The following is a 21,271-nucleotide window of genomic DNA, read 5'->3' as shown; positions in this document are numbered from 1 at the left end:
AGTCCAGCGTTCACTTCAGACTCTTCTTCGGGATGCGAGTGTTAATGTGAGTCCTCCTCCTCCTCCTCCAGCCGCTCAGACCCGCGATATGAGCTGGATAATGATGAGCACGAAACGCGTGGCGTCCTGATAACAAAGTGTCGATGGACCCGAGCGGATTGAGCCTCCTCTGATCCACACAACAGCAGCAAAAGCCGCATCTCTAACGGACACGACATGGATGATTCGGGAATAATCAGGCGCAGGCGACTGCAGGTCAGATACACATCCAAATGTTTTCTGGACACGTACCATGGTCATACTATGGTATTTTGGCCATGTATAGGGGTATTCTTTGAAGTATATTGGTGTAAGAATATGGCAAACATTCATTAATATGGTAGGCTATATAAAATAACCATGATGTTTCTGTCTGAGACTAGGCTGTGTGATACTCAGATTGGACCATAACGACAGTCTAACCAATGGGGAGGGGTATTCTTTGAAATACCATGGTGAATGAACATGGCATAGTCATTTAATACCATGGTAATGTTTTCTAAACATGTACTATAGTAACATCACGTATGTGCCATGATAATATTGTGTTTTTTGGCCATGTGTTGTAGTATCATGGTAGGCTATTATTTGAGATTCCTTGAAGTAACATGGTAGGCTAATATAAATATGTTATACATTCAGAACTAAGATATCAAAAATACCATGGTATTACTATGTGATACTCTTGACTGGAACATATAGGCTAATGACCGTCGAACCAATGGAGAGGTATTCTTTGAAATACCATGGTAAATATACATGGTAATCATTCAGTACCTTGGTAAGCGTACGATGGTGTAAGTGTGTGTGTACTGTATTAGAGTGTGACATGAGCTATAGTAAGTAGTTCCATGTTAAAACTGTGTTTTTTGGCCATGTATATAGGGGTAAGTACCATAGTATTCTTTAAAATACCTTGTAACATGGTAAATTAATATGGTAAACACTCAGGACTATGGTCAAAAATACCATTTCTGATTGGACCACATAGAGTTAAATTAATGGAGTTTGGTGGTGAAATACCATGGTAAATTAATATGGCAATCATTCAGTATCATGGTATTAACTGTGTTTCTCTGGATTTTTGCTATAGTAATATCATGTTTTTCTGCAGTACCTTAGAGTTGCATTTAATTAACGTTAATGCTATATTATTTGAATGTGGTTGCATTGTTATATATATGCTATCTGACGGTGTTTGTATGTAAGGTGAAAATAATTCAGTTACTTTAACATTCAGGAGCTCTGAGCTGTGATGATGAGGAGATGTGTGTGTGTGTGTGTGTGTGTGTGTGTGTGTGTGTGTGTTCAGTGGAGTTTATCTGAATCCTTTGCTTTGCTGGGACGGGTGTGTGTGTGTGTGTCGACATTAGAAACCGCTTGTGATACAGTTTTCACAATCAGTCTGATATGATATCTCTCACACACACACACACACACACACACACACACACACACACACACACACACACACACACACACACACACACACACACACACACACACACACACACACACACACACACACACAAACACACACACACTCACATTCATCAGTAGATCATGAAGTCTGAGACATGATGAGAAAGAGAGAGACGGACGGTCTGTGTGTTATCTGAGAATTTCAGCCCAAAATCAACCATACAAACACAACAATACACAATTATATTTTGCATAGATTAAGCAATATATTTAATTATAATTATTTTGTTCATTCTACATAATTTTCATGACAATTAAGCACATTTACCCCCATATTGTCATTATTGCAATGCAAAAAAGTACCATTACTAAAATACAGTAGGGCATATCTTTTTAATTTGAAAATAACATATATTCTTTTAAATCAGAAAAAAAATTCAATGCAGCACAACACACACTGCCATCCATTTTACAATTAAAAATAATATCAGTATCTATCAGTTCCAGAGATTATCTGACATTTACAGTAATGAGAGTTTGGGGTGAAATGTGGCATTCAAAAAAATCAAACCAAACTGTTTCATAAAGTATGAAGATAAACCATATTTCAACATGCACGTTCTGCAAACATGTAGCATCAGTATTTGAATTTACAGTAATGAGAATTTGTGATGAAATGTATTAAAACTGTCATGAAAAAAAAACTAATGTCAGAATGCAAAAGAAAAAAATCTTAATGTTCCTAAAATAGGCGTGATTAATGCAGAATATAATTGCTTGCCATTGTGTGTGACTGTGTTTTTCAGACATGTGACACATTTTTTGCTCAGTGTGAGAATAATTGCCCTCCACCGTTTGTTTCTGTGTCCCTCGGGTGTCTTCTGAGCATCGCACACACACACACATTGTGTCGGTTATTCAGTTAACACCCTCCTCCCGCTGCACTGTTGCTGCCATATGGTGCAACACCGTCTCAGAGGTCAAAGGTCACTCCCATCATGCAGCAGGGGCCGCGTGCACATTGCAGGAGTGGTTTAGCAAGCATGCGACTCATCATTTGCCTACTTTTAGCATATTTTTAGTGATGCATGTAAATATATTTATTTGTAAAATTCTAAGAAAACAATGTTTTTTTTTTCAAAGACCAATTCATTAATCAAATTTATTTCATAATCAACACTCAAAAAGTTTGTTTTTAAAAACATTTAAATTGCAGTTTTTAAATAAACTTTTTAATAACATAAATGTTAAATAGATGTTCTACTCCAATTTGTTGTTGAAATATAGATATTTAAATGGTGTCTGTAATCATTTTCATGACAGATTTATTCAAATATATTGTGCATTCTTCACTTTCGTCAGAGTAAGATGGCGATGTACCATCTCTTAATTAACTACAAATTAATATTACTACAAAATATATAAAAATATATCAAGATTTTTAACTCTATACAAAATGAAGAACAAAGAATGTGCATCAGTTGTTTTGCTTTTTCATTTATGAATCCACTAAACTTTATCGTTACATATTATGTTATATTGTTATTACAATGCTATTATATATGCGCAGGAACTTATCTTATTTTGTTGTAAATATAAAAGCGTGACAATGTCACTGCTAAATACCCATAAGCTTTGTGGTTTTTCCATCCATGGATATTTCCCAACTTCAGCTTCCCGCTCGTATTTAAAACTGTGTGATGCGTTCATGTGCGTTCAACTTTCTCACCATTATTGCATCAAATACTAAAGATGTCACTTACAGGTATAGTAAAAATATTATGAATTTTTAATGTAGTGCATATACTGTATCAAAATGCTCCTGTAGAGTTATTTTTCTAGCTAACTACACTGAATTGCTTTAGAAATATTGCTGTAGAAATGTTGTTAATATTAACTGATTTAGTTGATTAATTTTAACAAATGAAACCCATTTTTGCTTTAAATAAAATGTCCACAATAAAACTTTTAAACTCGATAACTTTTATAAATTAATATTATTGTGTTGTAATTTAAAAAGTATTTCTATAAAACGGTTAATCAGACTTATGTAAATCTGCTGGTTTCTCATACAAAACTTTAATTATTTTAATCATATAAATGAATCAAATTGATTTCATAATCAACAATCAAATAAAAAAGAATGAGTTTTACAAATATTTAAGGTGGTTTTTAAAAACTCCAATTTGTTGTTGAAATAAAAACTTTTAAACATAATTTTTTTTTTGCAACGTGGCTTTCCTGAGATAAAATTAAATGTATTTTTATATGTTTTTCACCATTTTTGGAGCTTGACTGCGACCGTCCTCGTGTCCTCCTGTTATCGACCCTCGAGACCCCGTTTTTGCTTTGTCGCAGGCTCCAGCAGATTTCCGTGAGTCCGGCCGCTCTGGTTTAATCACTGAAGGCATCTGATGCACATTTTCTCCTGATGCAGAGAGCCATTAGGGGAAATAGTTGGAGGAAGTCCCGAAAATCCCGGCCGAAGGGATAACTCACAGGCTGTTCTGCGTGCTGTTGGCTGGCACGCGGGCGAGACGCTCTTAGGTTAATGACGCTCAGATTACGGGGCTGGCGCAGTAAATGATGGGTTTGCACCAAACGGCGGGCAGGGGGCCCAGCTTGTGCCATTTCATTAAAGCTCAGACTGCTTTTCAGCCCGCCGTCATTCAGCCGGATCATCTGCAAGTGTTAAAAAGAGAAATATAATAGATGATAAGTAGATTTGTACATTTTCTGATTAATATAGTAGTTAGGGTGTTGATTATGATGGTTTCTTGGGGATTCTGGGTTGGCAAGCAGATCAAAAAACTCTCTGTGATTATTATGGTCTGTTTATGTGACTCGAATGTCTTCTTCAGTCTGTTTTTCTATATAGTGTTTTACCCATTTTACCATCTGACCGGTTTAAAGCGCAAGTCTGTACATGTTTGTCCAAATATGAAAGTGGAATGTGCTTGTTTTAGAAAGTTCAGTAACACTTTACAATAAGGTCTAATTTTGTTAACATTAGTTAATAGTGCATTAGTCTCAGGCTCAGAGTGCTTGCTAAACATCTGATGCATATGCACACTAATAACTGAAAACACTTCAGGATTTTAGTGAGGAAGTCGTCATCTGATTGGTTGAACTCTACAGCATCGGTTCCCAACAGGGGGGTCGCGTCATATTTTGAAAAGCTTTGAGCAATGAGCATTAAATAAAAGTCCTTACGTTTTTTTCTGTTCAAAATGTTCAAAATGTATATAATGAGCGAGTTCATCATGAATCCATTTCCCAATTCGTGTTTTTGTCTTATCCTGAGCCACTATGGTACTCCTATAATAAGTGTCTACATTGGGACTATTTTACACGGGTTCGGATGCGCAGTAGCCCAGTGCCTGCGTGACTCGTCATAGACGTACACAGAGAGAAGTAGTTCCGCCTGCAATGTTCTTTCAAAAGACGCATTATTCTGTTAATAAATGCAAGTTTATTATCGCTCGCTATAGCGCCAATAGCGTCAAAAATAAAGCCTCACAAACAACATGCAGGTATTGAGGCCCCAGACAGCAGTCATTTAGTAATAGCCTATATTCTTTCTTTTTTTACCTACACACCAGTGTGAATATTTTTGTTATTGCATTTCATAGGGCCAATATATAGGCTACTCCTAGGCTTACGTTTTTAAATTACAAAGGGCCTACTGATGTTTTTGTTATTGTATTTTCAATATTATAGGCTATTATTTGTGCATAAACATATCTGGTTATAGTAAACATACCGTTTGTTTGAAAACAACATATTTTGTCATCCTTGCTGCAAGCTTACAAGAGCGATAATATCATTAAATGTGTCTAAATATAATTTTCTTGGGAAAAAGGGGGTCTCAGACAAAAAAAAGGTTGGGAACCACTGTTTACAGGACTTCCGGGAGACGTGTGTGTGTCGCGTTCTTTAACGGTCCGCCCGGAAACAAAGCAGTCGTGAAGCCAAACCCCCTCATGGAAAAATAAATGTGTTTACAACCGTGACAATGAGCGCTTATTGGGACCAACTAAATGCAGGATTTTCAAAAGTATATGAAGTATGTAAAGTTTGCGACTCTTTAAAATATACGTCCAAGAGTTTTACACTCCGATCTGTTATTGCAAGGACTTCGACGATACATTTTCACGCCCCTAAACATGACGTGGAACAAAAGGAACTGTGATTGGTTGCTTTACGTGTCAGTCAGCGGTCCCTGAGATTACGGTAATGCTGTAGAATTATTGTTCATTGTTAGTTAATGTAAACTGATGTAATTGACTAATGTTAACAAATTAAGCCTTATTGTAAAGTGTTAACGCAAGTTCATAAGAAATAATAAGCATGAACTAAAAATAAGTCATACATTTTTTACAGCATTTATTCATCTTATTTGTTAGTTATTAAAAAAAAATACACTTGTTTATCATTTGTTCATGTTAGTTCATTCTAACGTTAACAGATACAGCTTATATGTATTATTAAAGGGCATATTGCAGGTTTTTTTTTTTTTCAGAATTAATATATAACCTTGTATGAAAATACCATATGAAGAGTAAATGCATGATTAAAAATTGTTTTGCCAGACATAAGGGCACAAATTTAGTAGAAAACGTGACAGTTTCCTTGACCGTGTTGAAAAAGCGCTTTTTTTTCACCACCGCGTCATATTACGTCAGAATGGGGAGTCGTTTGCCGGGCGCTGCGTTCGCTCAGTGCAGAATAGGCTGGTATTATGTTGAAGTGGTCGTGATTCAGTGTGTTTTCGGTGGTTATTGTATTTTTAATTAATAATTATCGTGATAAATGACTGTGAATTATGGCCTGTCAGAACATCGAGTCCACAGGTTTCCGAACAAGAAAAAGGATGGTGCTTTCTTCCGTGTTTGTGTGCGTTTTGTGCAGGGTAAGAGATGGGACTTCGCTTCTGCGTCTGCTTTGAAAAACGCGGTAGTGTGTAGCGTTCACTATAGACTGCATAATTATAATCCCGGCGATATGATGAGTTAACGTTACGTTATATGATGACGGCGATATGTGCACACTGTCCCGGCTCCTTCATCGGGTCGCCCGGTCCGCCGTCAGCATGTGGGTCGGCCACCGGTGGGAAACATGACGCTCACGGATCCGTCAGAGATCACTTATTGTACATTTGTTTTACAAAATGTGCCTTGTCTTAATTTAATTCATTAACGTATCCTCCATAAACTTGTAATGTCTTGCAAGTCTGCAGCCGACACTTATTATTATTATAATATAATATAATGTTCATTTTCAATCTGTACTCCGAATTTTAATGTTTGTGTTGGCTGCTTCTACATATAAAAATTTTATACAGTAAGAAAGTTGTGATTGTGATTATTTTTTTATTCATTATCACCAAGTGGGGCCATTCAAAACCTTTATAATGTCCCTCTTTCTCTGGAAACTGTCTCCTAATGGCTGACATACACGTGCAGGTAAGGGTCTAAATACTAGCGTTGCTATTGCCTGACACATAATTACAATATTGTGATCTGAGCATAGTGTTATACATATCGTCGGCTAACGTGAATACATCTATAAGCTAACACTGCTCTCTCATCGAGACCCGACTCCTGCCCTGTTCTCCTCACACCACAGCTCAATGTGTCTCCTCTGACCGTTGTTTTGTCTAATCCTGACCTGTCTAGAGTCTCTTGGCTTCATATCAGGCTCATAATTATATGGCTGAGGTCTGTCATACGAGTAAACATTTAGGCTACAATTTCCTCAGCGTCCGAACTGTCATTGCGATCCATTGCTTTCCTATTGTTTACTTTGACCGCTCTCCCCCATGCTACGTAACTTCCGGTTTGGCGGTTTTCAAATGCGGAAGAAATTTTTTCTCACAAAAACGACTCCAGAAGCCTAAATAGCGTTTTATAAATATATGTTTATATTTAAATCTAGTTCCTACATTATTGTTCTATACATTGGCGCACTGGGTACTCTAACCTGCAATATGCCCTTTAAATGTTGAAGTGATGAAAACCAATGTTTTCTGTATTCCAGTTTACCAGCATTTTGTGCTTCTTTACAAAATATCCTTCATTTGTTTAACTTTCTACAAACTTTTTTAACTCTGTAACTTTTACAAATGATAAAACTATGTTGTAATTTAAAGCAGTATTTCTGTAAAACGGCTCATCAGTCTCTTGTAAATCTACCGGTTGAGCACAAACAATCTCAAACAACTTTATTAATTATAATAATTTACACAGAGCAGGAAATGAGCTGGATGTATTTAGTCATTGCTCATTGAGTTCATAATCATATTTTAACCATCTTCTGAAATGTTAAAATTTTTGGTAATACTTTACTTAAAGCCTAACTAAAATGACTAAAAGTATTTTGAATGCATTAATTATGTATTTAATGCACCATTATGGTCTAATTAATGATTGTAACCAAAGTTATAATACTTATATAGCCTATTCATTGTTACACTTTTAGAAAGTATAAAGCTAAAGCAATCTATAGTGTTAAAAGCGCTATATAAAGGAACGTGACTTGACTTGAAGCATTAAACACATAACAAACAACCAATTTAAGATTTAACAATAAATATGCAAATGTTATAATGCATTTTATCTTTGGTTATAATTATTTATCAAAAGATATAATGCATTATACATAAAGGCTGTTGCCACCAAATTATCAAACGGGTTTATAATTCATCCATATGTTATTGATGTGATAATTAATTGCGCTAATGAGCTTGAAACCCCTGTCTAATCTTTTGTAACTGTGTAATATTAGAAAGCGTCTCTCAGGCTTCGGGCTCGTGCTCCATTACCGCATCTGAAGTGCTCTGAGTTTGCTCTCGTCCGGCTCCATCTGTCCACTCAGTTCGCCGGGCTACTCTTCTCCGCAGGAGGGGTTTCTGGGAAGCTTTTACAGCGTTTAAGGACGGAAAACTCAATTACTGGCTAAAATTAAACAACGTGAGTCACGGTGAAACAAACAGACAGCACGAGTGCCACGTCTTTCTTCAGAAAAACAAGAGATTAATGCTGAAAAGGAATACATGTTTTCATTGCCAGATGTTTTGGCATCATCATAATACAGACTTATTCTTCACTTCAGTCCTCGGTAAGATTAATTCAGTCTGTGTTGACAAAACTATTTACTGTACAAAGATAAATGAGTATCATAGGGCTGGGTATCGATTCAGATTCTCGATTAAATTTCGATTCTAAATTCGATTTCGATTCCCGATTCGACTCAATGAATATAGATTTAATACAAATCCTATATTTATTTATTTTTAAATGGTGAACATAAGTTTACGAGTGGTTAATTAATAAAAAGAAATAGAGCTACAAACCTGTGTATTAAACGTTTTTTTTATTTTAGGTACTCTTGGGTACATTAAAACCCAACTTCAAATGCATACAATGAATAGATAGGATTTTGATGCAAGATGAAAAATTGATGCTGAAAATTAGACAAGTCAGAACAGTCGCATGCCTTGATCAATCAGGATCAGGTTATTTTATGCTTAAGAGAAAACTAACATAAAATCTCACAGCATTATCTGTAACGTGGAGGCTGCAAAACACTGTAGGAAAACTAATACTGGCTTTTGGGTGATAGGTATAAATAAATGGGAAAAAATCTATTTTTGGCCTTTGAGAATCGATTTTGAATCGACCACATTTAAAAAAATCGATTAATCGAAAAATCTGTATCGTGTATTTCTCCACGACCAAACATATCAACATTGTCATATTCATTATTACCTTACCAAACACTTGAGTTGTCATGATAAAAAATTATATTTGGAATACATTTTACCATTTTGTTGTATGGTATTTGCTGTAGAAAGCACTTTAAAGAGGTGGTTGATTATGATTTCACTTTTCTAACTTTAGTTAGTGTGTATTGTTGCTGTTTGAGCTTAAACAACATCTGCGAAATTACATTGCTTAAAGTTCAAAGCTTTTAAAAAAATCACTGACAAACGGCACAAAAGCTACATAAATTCACCAACTAACCATTCAGAAATGTTGTCTACATGTTGTCACTTCTTCTTGAGTCTCTCCATCTTTGTCTGAACATAAACATTGAAATTTCCAGTGCATGTGTGTGTGAGGTAAAAGGACACGAGCTGTTGAAGCTCCGCCCCCTGTGCCGGGAGCAGCAGCTCATTTGCATTTAAAGGGACAGGCACAAAAACTGCGTTTTTGCTTAACCTTTTAAAAAGTGACAATTTTAACATGTTATATAAAAATATATGTGGGGTATTTTGAGCTAAAACTTCACACACACACTCTGGGGACATCAGAGACTTATTTTACATCTTGTGAAAAGGGCATTTTACCACCCCTTTAAAAACAACAGACCGACGCAGGGAAAAATGTCATGCAGCTAAAGATCAGTCCTGTGTGAGTGTATATTTTGACGTGCGTGCTGTAATACTCGTGGGGGTCGTGATTTCTCATGTTATTTACAGTATAATTGAGCTGTCGGGTCAGTCAGAGAGCGTTTAACCACAGTCGATAGAGATGGAGCCTGAGCCACAGCGTTTACGAGCCTCTGGAGGGATCGTTCACAGGGTGACCCGGCGTTAACATGTCAGCAGCAGACCGGCACACTTGCCCAGAGCCTGCGTTGTCACGGTAACACACACTTTTATTGATGATCAATAAGAAACATGGAAGCAGAGTAGAGCGCAGTGATGCTGCTTTTGATCAGTCAGTCGATGCAAAATTAGCATCTTCTGTTGCTGAATAACAATGCTAAAAATACAGCACTTCTGAAAATGTTCTGAAACAGACTTCTCCTTTCTTATTGACATAAATGAAGATGTTGATGTCCACTTTCAGCCCTGCTGGGCTTTAATATGCGAAAACCTTCTGAAACATTTAGATTTTTTATTTATTTATTTTTTAATTGGTTTGTTTTTGTTTGATTTTTTGTAGCTGTTCACAAAATCTGTTTATTTTTGTAATACTTTTTGATCTCATTTGAGTCTCATGACAACATCTCTAGTTAATTGTTCGCCTCAAAACACACTTTAAAACTTTTAAGCTTTCATTGCTTTTTGCTTCTTATGGTACTAGGAAAAAAATAATATATATTTCAAATATAACAACATGACAACTTTTAACATGTTATTAAATATGGCAATGTTAATGTATTTGGTCTGCCATGCTGCACTGCTGTTGATTGTTGCTGTTTCTGCAGAGCAATTAGACTTACTACTAGATACACAGACATACATAAATCCTGTATCAGATCTAGGCAGGTGGAGCTGTATGGAGCTAATATTCTGACAAAATGATTTGAATTTGAATTGTGTAAATCTGAATTATTTGCAAGTGTAATCTAACAAAATTGAATTTTAGGTGGTAGTTTAAATAGTTCTGAATTTGAATTTTTTTAAACGAATATTGAACATTTGAAATTTAACAAATTGAAATGTTTTTATGGCTGAATTTTATAGACATGTATTTTCAAACAGTAATATTCAGTTTAAAAAAATTCAGATTCAAGTTTTCAAGATGAAGAAATTCAGAACTTCAAATTCAGTTTTCTAAAATTCAATGTCAAAAATTCAAGTTCAAAAATTCAGATCTGACAGAAAGTAGGTCACAGGTCATCCACAGGGAAGAGTAGATGATCTCAGAAAAGTCGAACAGAGCATTTTGGCCAGTTGCCACTCTCTGAGGGACATTCTAAAACGCTTACGTGAAAAACGCTTAACGTGGCTCACTGTACGAAGACAGTGATATTAAAGGACCAAAGTACAAATCATATTAATAAACCATACTTTGTATAAAAAATCAGATGAGCCCAGAATACCTACGCAACGCGTTTAATTGTGCGTTAAGCATTTCCTTACCATAGAAAACCGTTATAAGAAAACGCTTAACGTGGCTTACTGTACAAAGACAGTGATATAAGGACCGTACACATCATATTAATAAACCATACTATGTATAAAAAATCAGATGAGCCCAGAATATGAACGCAACGCGTTAAGCATTTCCTTACCATAGAAAACCGATAAGAAAACGCTTAACGTGGCTTACTGTACAAAGACAAGGACCAAACTCAGTAGCCTACGCATCATAATAATAAAGCATGTATAAAAAATCAGATGAGCCCAGAATATGAACGCAATGCGTTTCATTACGCGTTAAGCATGTTCTTACCATAGAAAACCGTTATAAGAAAACACTCAACGTGGCTTAATAAACCTTAAACCTGATTTTTTATACATAGTAGGCCTATGGTTTATTAAGGACCATTTAAGGTTTATTAAGCCACGTTAAGCGTTTTCTTATAACGGTTTTCTATGATTAGAACATGCTTAATTAAACACGTTGCGTTCATATTCTGGGCTCATCTGATTTTTTATACATGGTTTATTATTATGATGCGTAGGCTACTGAGTTTGGTCCTTGTCTTTGTACAGTAAGCCACGTTAAGCGTTTTCTTATCGGTTTTCTATGGTAAGGAAATGCTTAACGCGTTGCGTTCATATTCTGGGCTCATCTGATTTTTTATACATAGTATGGTTTATTAATATGATGTGTACGGTCCATATATCACTGTCTTTGTACAGTAAGCCACGTTAAGCGTTTTCTTAACGGTTTTCTATGGTAAGGAAATGCTTAACGCACAATTAAACGCGTTGCGTAGGTATTCTGGGCTCATCTGATTTTTTATACAAAGTATGGTTTATTAATATGATTTGTACTTTGGTCCTTTAATATCACTGTCTTTGTACAGTGAGCCACGTTAAGCGTTTTTCACATAAGCGTTTTAGAATGTCTTGTCATGAATCGCCCGGAGGTAAGTGATTCTTAAACATGAATGATTTTGTGTTTATATGTTAGGTTAGCGTTCTCAGCACGTGGGACATTTGTCTAAGCGGTCTCTGGTGTTTGTTTTAAAGTAGCCTACATTTTGTGTAAAATTGATTAGAACGCCACCTTGTCTACTAGACCTCAGTTACACAGACAGGACGCGAGCGGCGCGACGCAACACAGCTTGAAGCGACTGTTGCAAAGAGCTGGGACTAGGTCAGAAATAGGATGGGGAATCCGTGTGCTGTTGGGGATTTCACGGGTCGCGTCGCACCGTTCGCGTCCGGTCTAGACTGCGTCGTATATGTAATAGACCTCCGGGCGATTCATGACAAGAGTCAGAGAGTGGCAACCTCTTGAACCACCACCACATTCGCGCTGGAAAACTTCCGCAGTCCCCAATTGGCCAAAATGCTCTGTTCGACTTTTCTGAGATCATCTACTCTTCCCTGTGGATGACCTGTGACCTACTTTCTGTCAGATCTGAATTTTTGAACTTGAATTTTTGACATTGAATTTTAGAAAACTGAATTTGAATTTCTGAATTTCTTCATCTTGAAAACTTGAATCTGAATTTTTTTAAACTGAATATTACTGTTTGAAAATACATGTCTATAAAATTCAGCCATAAAAACATTTCAATTTGTTAAATTTCAAATGTTCAATATTCGTTTAAAAAAATTCAAATTCAGAACTATTTAAACTACCACCTAAAATTCAATTTTGTTAGATTACACTTGCAAATAATTCAGATTTACACAATTCAAATTCAAATCATTTTGTCAGAATATTAGCTCCATAGAGCTGGGGAGGTGGAGGATCCTAGCAAACAAAGACGTAACTTACAGCAAACACTGAACCAGATTATTTAAATGTTGAGCAAGCAGGATCAGCACAGGCCAATCAGCTTGTGCCATGAAGCGGTAATAGTGTGATTGTTTGCAGATTAAAACCGATCAGTCTGCGCCCTCTAGAGTTTCAGGACTGAACTACTGTATTGCGACATTATTTTCATGCAAATATTAGCCAAAAAACATCTTATTGCTCTAATGTGCCTGGATGGTTGGATGTTTCACTTTTGAATTTATGTAGGCTAATGCTGATTATCTCAATTATGATTCTCATTACTGTAATATTGTAATTATTGTCAAATTAGTATTATAGGCAGTAACATAAATACCAACGTTTATGTATTTTACAATTTAAATGTATCTGTTTTTAACAGATAATATAGGTCTATATGTTTTTTTTTGCATTCCAGCAATGTGAATTTGAAGGAAAAATGTCTTGATCTTGATGTCAATAATCTTGACAGGTTTCATCTCTAGATTGTGTTTTACATGCATCTGGTTTCCTGTGTGAATGTTGTAAAATGAGGCACAACATTTATTCTTACACACACACACACACACACACACACACACACACACACACACACACACACACACACACACACACACACACACACACACACACACACACACACACACACACACACACACACACACACACAGGTCCAAGGACATCGGAGCGCTCCTATTGATTAGTGATCAATGTCAATTTATGCTAATAATGTTTGTTGATTAAAGCTGCTGCAAGCTTTATTTGTTGAGTAACATAATGTGCATTACATTTACTTTGTTTAAATATAGTTGGCTAAAGGTGACTAATACTGAATTGGCTAATGCTGAAATTGTGTGTTTGCTATGGAAAGCTTGTTTCCGCCACAGAATGGAAAATTAAAAGGTAATTGCGACTTTTTATCTCACAATTTTGACATTTGAATTTTTTCTTGCAATTGAAAGTTTAAATCTCACAATTCGTACTTTATAATACGCAATCCCAAGTTTATATATTTGAATTTATTGAGAAAAAAAAGTAATTGCGAGTTATGGAATTGGAATGTTAAAAATGTCAGAATTCCAAGTTTATATCTGACAATTGACCGCTCGCAAAGACCCGGCCCCCTTAGTTACTGTCGCTATGTCCGACAATCTACGCCGCTCTCATGCCACACTATGGTTCTCACGCAGTGAAAAATACGTTGCGGAGCAGAGAGTACACGGACAACGCACTGAGAGACAGGACAGACCAGGTTACTATTCGGTTACTTTTGATATTAAACATATTAAACAAAGTCGCACCTTTCAAATTTGGTCATTTTTTTTTAAAGAAATGTAAACAATAAATACCGTTTTGTGGCTCTTTAATGTGACAGATCGCAGTAGAGCCTCAGTTAAAGCCGCTCGTGAACCGATCATCTCTTCCTTCTAGTTCATTTATAGCATCAAATAAACATGAATGAACATCAGAAGGAATGTTGTCAGTACACTCCGCTTTTCAAGTTCAAATCATCCCATGTTAATCTACTAACTCTCCTGACTGCTTTGTCCGACAAAATGGCGGATGGCAAAGTATGATTGGTCAGATCACCTGTCAATCAAGCTCCCTGCGAAGGGTCAATTCTGATAAAAAAAGTCTTTGTAAGTTATAAACTTGGAATAGCAAGGTTAAAAAAGTCTAAATTCCAAGTTTATTTAGGCCTATATCTCGCAATTCTGAGAAAAGAGTCCTTGCGAGTTATAATGTTGGAATTGGAAATAAAATACCATCTTACAATTCTGAGAAAAATTCAAACATGAATCAAGAAATGAAAGAGTATATTCTGAATCTGTTTGGAGGTTCAGATCAGTGTAACATGAGCGGCGTGTTGTTGCTCTGGGTCTGAATGAGCATCTGCTGAAGTTCTCCGTGAGAGACACTGAGTCTGTCAGTAAGACGAATGAGAGGATATTATGTGGTTCAGTCACAGACATCCAGCGAGAGAAATGAAGCACGGGAACGCTGCCAGAACAGCATCAGCTTCTCTCTGTACATGCCAAGTGTGCTGAGTTTGTTTGCTTCAGTGTTTTGTCCACAGAAACCGAACAGACGCTTTCATTTGCAGTTTTCGAATAATGAGACCAAACCTTTTCAAATACAAATTTTAGTGACATTCACACGCCTTACATTAGACATATTAAACAGTTTCTTAATTTCAACACTAGATCTATTGTTTTTATCATTTAAACCCAACAAATTTAGTTTTGTCAAGTGTTTTGCTTGTAAAGTTTCCTTTGTTAATATTAATAAATGCTTTAAAAATGTAGCCTATGCTTTTTGTTAGTTAACGATTCTTATATATTTTCTATGATATATCAACTTTTGATAACACTTTAAAATAAGGTTAAATTTTAAATAAGGTTTCATGTTAACAAATGAGAACTTATTGTAAGGTGTTACTGTAAAGTGTTTGTGCCTCTTTCGTATGTTAATTCTGGTGATTTGTATCTAATTTAATGACATTATAAGTGTGTCTGAGATATCGTGTTTATTTCAAACTCCCGACTGATCTCTGTCTTCTCTCTGTGTGTTTCTCCGCCTCTGTCCCGTCGTCTTCGTCCCTGAAGGATCTTCCTCTGCCCCGTAAGAACAGCAGGTGAGTCCATTTTCAATGATAAGAAGAGGATAAATGATTCATATGCATCTTTTTATTCAGATTACATGCATGTATCAGGGTTTGTGTTGTAAACCCCATAACAATTGAGTAACTGGAGTCCCATGTTTCCATCCAAAGTTGCGAGTTTAACTTGTGTGCAAAATCGGATGTGAATTAAGCTCCATTTCCATATCATGTGTTCAAGATAACAAAATGGTTACTTCCTGGGAAATTGGTGCAAATTTAACCCCTCCACCCGGGTCCTACTCGCCCCGCTCTGTGCGGGCCTCAAACCCAGGTCTCCGGCGTGAGAGTCAGGCGGGCTGACTAGGAGGCTAAAGACTGCAGCCTCTACTGTCTGTCGCTAGAGCACCTATTGAGATCAGAGGAGTGAGGTTTACTCGCACAACGACTACTAGCTGGCCTCTGTTACACTCACCCCCCTAAACCTCACTCCCATCCGGGTCACGGCACCAATGTAACCCCACCCGGGTCCTACTTGCCCCTCTCTGTGCAGGCCTTGAACCCGGGTCTCCAGTGTGAGAGTCAGGCGTTCTAACAAGGAGGCTAAAGAGCAAGGAGGCTAAACAATCTCCTATTGAGATCGGAGGAGTGAGGTTTACTCGCCTCCGTTAGACAAACTATCTGTAATAAAAATGGAAGTGGCTGGAATCCTTTGCCTCTTTTTTCGCTCTTTTTTGCGCTTGGATGCTTGGCGTCTGGGAATGTGATCATGTAAGATAGTTGAGACATTTAAGATCCTCTGCAGTGTGATTGGTCCACTGGTTTGCCCAGTTATCCAATCACATGATGTGATGACTTTGCCTATTGGCGATTGGCTCTTTTTTTTTTTTAGAAGGCGGGACTTATTCTACCATATTGTGAGTTGTTGCATTTCTCCCATTCATAGTAATAAGAGTGAAGTGTCTTAGTGTGTACCGGTATATAATCTTTGGATTTATTCAGTAAATGTGTTCCCATCATAATTTATCTGCATGTCTTATTAAAAAAATTATCCACCTAAAAGAGCATAAATTTGTATGTGCATTTTTTGAATGTATGCACATTTTGGCGTATCACAAAACGAACCCTTATGAAAATGTATCATGGTTACCTCTAATATACTAATGCACATCCATAATGTTTCATCCACCTATTTTTATGCAAATGTATATGCAAATAGTCAGGTTATCGAATAAAACAACACTGGATTGAAACATAACTGTGCATTAAAGGTTACCATGATAATTTTCATGAGGGTTCATTTGTGTGCCGTACAAACTCAACCTATCTTTCTTTGTCAGGATGCCTCTCTCTCTCACTCTCTCTGTCCACTTCTCTAAAAGCTTTCCTTGTTACTTCGATTTTTTGTTTCGTGATTCTTAGTTATATCATCCACCGTGACCTCTGGGAAAAAAGCATATTGCACTTAAATTTAGAAGCACACACACACACTCACTCAGTAGCATCTTATGAACGGATGCACCGCACCTGCTCCCCCTCTTTTAATGCTCGTCTTGGTATCATCCGCTGCCCTCGAGATTTTACCCAGAATCCCCCCCCTGCACTCTGTTTTCCAGTGTGTGAGCAAAGCCAGGCGCTCTAACCGCTCTCCATCTGATGCTGTTTGTGATGCGCACTGGTTATTTCCGAGCGTCTGCGTCGGCTTTGAGCTCTTGATCATGCAGGGCGACATGTTTCGTCGCACTAAAAGGTGAAATGTTTTTAAAAATCTGTTTTAAATGCGATTTTACGACACACGAAGATGTCGCTGAGGTCATTGTTTACCTGCAGCTGGTGACACACTAACTGAACGACCCCGAGTTTAACATGTTAGTCAATGTTGTGATAAATGCGTCTGATTTAATATGATATTTTCATACAAATAGTGTATGGTGTTTAATATATGAGCCACAAATGATGTTGTTTGACTCAAAAATGAACAACATTTTACTTTGTTGAGGCTGGTGTTATTAGGCCTACAATTTTTTTTGACTCACAATTTTGAATAGGCCTACTTGTTGATCATTTGAATGCATTGGTGAATCATTGAATCATTAGCTTGAGGTTTTTAGTCTTAAATCCTCCATGTTGATGCTGAATGTCCCGGTAGAAAGATGTAAAGGTTGATGTCAGACCTCTAATAATGAAGTGTATGTTGATATTAGGAGGTACTGTAACCCTGTAAAGCTTGACATATGAAATAATAGCTAGAAAAATCCATTTATTTTTGTACCTGTAGACAATATATAAAAAAAGAATCTAGGTGCAGGTGAGTAATTCTAAATTAGAATGCAGGAATTCTAAATTAGAATGTTTTTCACTTGAATATTTAAAAAAATTCAAACCATATTGGAATTCTAAAGATGTCAGTTGGGAGGAAATACTGTGAACAACAGATTTAAAAATCAACAAGTCCACAAGAAACGCAACAAATAAATACAAACCAAACAACACTGTATTGTATTGTTTATTGCAAAAGTCAGTCCTGCAAAGCCTGACATATTAAAAAACACACCTCAGTTTTATTCCCAAACAAATTCATAGGCACAAACTGAGCAAAAATATGCAATTTGGTGCAAATGCTGATAATAATATGGCCAGAAAGTAAGATGAAATTGTGATTGTAATGTGAATTAACAAGATCGTTATACTACTTCCATAACATGCGTATAAATATCAGTCATCACTCTCTATCTGCCACTAATATGTCTTAGTAAGATGATATTTCAAATGTTTAGGTTTATGATCAAATCTTTTTTTTAAAACATATAATGCAATGCAATACAATGATGATTGACAGATGAACTAACAAACCTTCCTCAGAAGCCTGATGATCTGAACATTATTATTATTATTTATTTTTTTACATATGTCTCGATAATTAAGTAAACCTTAGTGGCTTCAGTCCAGTAAGTGTACATCATGAAATATTACTAACAAATTAAAGTTATTCTTACATTTACTTTATAAAAATCTGTAAAGATTTCACAGCAAAAAAAAACCCACAATCACCACGTGGATTATACTAAAGGCCTTTTCTTCTTAAAAACAACACCATAAACTATATCAATCAGATGACAGAAGGCATTCTTAGATTGTGTGCAACAGGTTTGTCAGCAAAATTTTGATCATGTAGAGGCAACTTTGCATATCAAATATGACACAGTGGGCTCCATAGGATTAAAAAGGGCACTGTCTCTTTAAGAACAGTTGCTCTGTTGAGGATGGTCCCTTAAGAGTTAACTAAACTCCTGTCTACACCTGTGTGTGTGTGTGTTTGTGTGTGTGTGTGTGTTTACTAGTACTCTATTAGGCAGCGCTGTTTGACATGCTTCCTTATGAGGTTGACATCGTTGTGATAATCTGCGATCAAATATCAAAGATCAAATCTCTCTTTTGGGGTTTTGTTGTATCAGCAGCTCCACCAGAGAAGCAGCAACAGAGGGACACGCTTCACTCTTCACACACACACACACACACACACACACACACACACACACACACACACACACACACACACACACACACACACACACACACACACACACACACACACACACTATAAGACTTTTAGTCTGTTCATTCAGCATTTTTCAGCTGCTCTCTGCTCAATGTAGCTGAATTCAGCTTTTACTTTCCTTAATTGAAACATGAAAACATGACACACACACACACACACACACACACACACACACACACACACACACACACACACACACACACACACACGAACACACATACACACAGTGAGTCTGTGTATGTCTGTAATGGTGTGTAATGGCTCTCATACACTCACTCAATGCGTATCAAGTATCTCGTGTTCACTCTCACTCCTCCATTAGCTTTCTCTCTCTCTCTCTCTCTCTCTCTCTTTATATTTATCTCTCTGTCTCTCTCTCTCTGAGTGCCTCTGTTTCTTCAGAGTGCCTGTACGCACAGACTGAGATTGATGGCTGTGGAAATGGAATTTTATGTATCGCTGTTGTTCTACTGCAGGGCACACACACACACACACACACACACACACTGTCGGGCATGGGGGTGGTGAAAGTAGCGAGGACTCAGGTGCAGAGTTGATGGGCTTTTAATGATAATATAATAAAACAAAATACAAACAAAACTACCCCGAGGGGGGTGACTTGACTTGACTTGACTTGACTGGAGGAACATACAAAGGTAGACATACGACAACAATCTGACACAGGACTGCAAACACAAGGAGAATACAAATGGAACACGCAGCCGATGTAAAACACGACCCGCGTGCTACACAACACACAACACACGTGGACAGAAGTGGCCCGAGCGAACTCAGAACCGCACGCTCGCACGACAAAACTGTCTTGTGACAAAAACGACAAAAATGCTGAATGAACAGACCGAAAGTGTTACAGTGTTTGAGCATGGATGTCTGAATCCCGACACATAATAACCGAAGCCAAACTAGACAGATGTGCCGGGATCCAAACACCACGCCCGGCACATGAGACAAGCACACGGACAAGAGAGCGCACGGCTCAGCACGCTCGAAACCACGCGCTCAAAGACAAGACAAAACAGGAGTGTCAGAGCTCTCTGCCAAGAAATGAACTAAACAGAAGTGACAGAACCCTAACACACACACACACACACACACACACACACACACACTCACTCACTCACAGTTTCTCTGTTCTCGGGTCTGATGTGATTTTCTCCCTTGAAGAAACATTATCAAATTTAAGGGTTAGTACTACACGGTATCAGTCAAAGCTGTGTACTGGTGTATTTTGTAACTCTATGTTCACAAAATTGTATGGTTGCGATGGATTGTATGGGTTGTATGTTGTTTAATGTCTTTTTATTTTATTTTTAAAATTGGACTTTGAGTCTGTAATAAAGTTTGATATGATATGATATTGACTACGTTTGCATGCAGCCAATAACCCGTTCAAAACCGGAATATAAGCAATAACCCGTTCAAAACCGGAATATTAGCAATAACCCGTTCAAAACCGGAATATTAGCAATAACCCGTTCAAAACCGGAATATTAGCAATAACCCGTTCAAAACCGGAATATTAGCAATAACCCGGTCGCGCACGGCCATGTAAACACCGGCTAAAACCCCGAATATGCTCATATTCCGGTTTATAAAAACACGAATATGATCCCTGGGTTACCCCTTTTCTAACCCGAATATTTGGTCATGTAAACGCATATCGGCATATCCCCATCAAAAGGAACATTGATTTGTGTTCTGCGCATGTTCTATTCGCAAGGAATCTTGGTGTTTTGAGTAGAGGAACGACGGCGCATACAAAAACCCGCGTGCAGTATACCGGAAGTAAACAAGTAGAGGTCAACACGGTGAGACGCAGCACAGTAGTGTCAAGTGTTGCTGGTGGGTCAGTACCAGCACCAAAGCGTAAACAAAGCCGATCGCTATCTGCCCTAAACTATTCATTATCCGCGCGCTGCTGTTGTTGTCTTTGGATACAGGAAG

The 21,271-nt window shown here is 37.2% G+C and overlaps 1 protein-coding gene across 1 annotated transcript in view; it reads left to right on the top strand.

Moving 5' to 3' along the window:
- The window catches only part of mast1b (microtubule associated serine/threonine kinase 1b), a 47,304-nt gene continuing 26,033 nt past the window's right edge, over window positions 1–21,271 (top strand). The window contains exons 1-2 of the mRNA XM_079617383.1: window positions 1–255; window positions 15,755–15,783. Of these exons, the coding sequence (XP_079473509.1) occupies window positions 217–255; window positions 15,755–15,783 (68 nt within the window). The 5' untranslated portion in view covers window positions 1–216. The remainder of the gene's footprint in view (window positions 256–15,754; window positions 15,784–21,271) is intronic.

Source organism: Phoxinus phoxinus, assembly GCF_949152265.1.
Source record: "Phoxinus phoxinus genome assembly, chromosome: 1".
Taxonomy (NCBI): domain Eukaryota; kingdom Metazoa; phylum Chordata; class Actinopteri; order Cypriniformes; family Leuciscidae; genus Phoxinus; species Phoxinus phoxinus.
The sequence above is the reverse complement of the archived record's forward strand: the minus strand, read 5'-3'. Positions and strand labels throughout refer to the sequence as shown.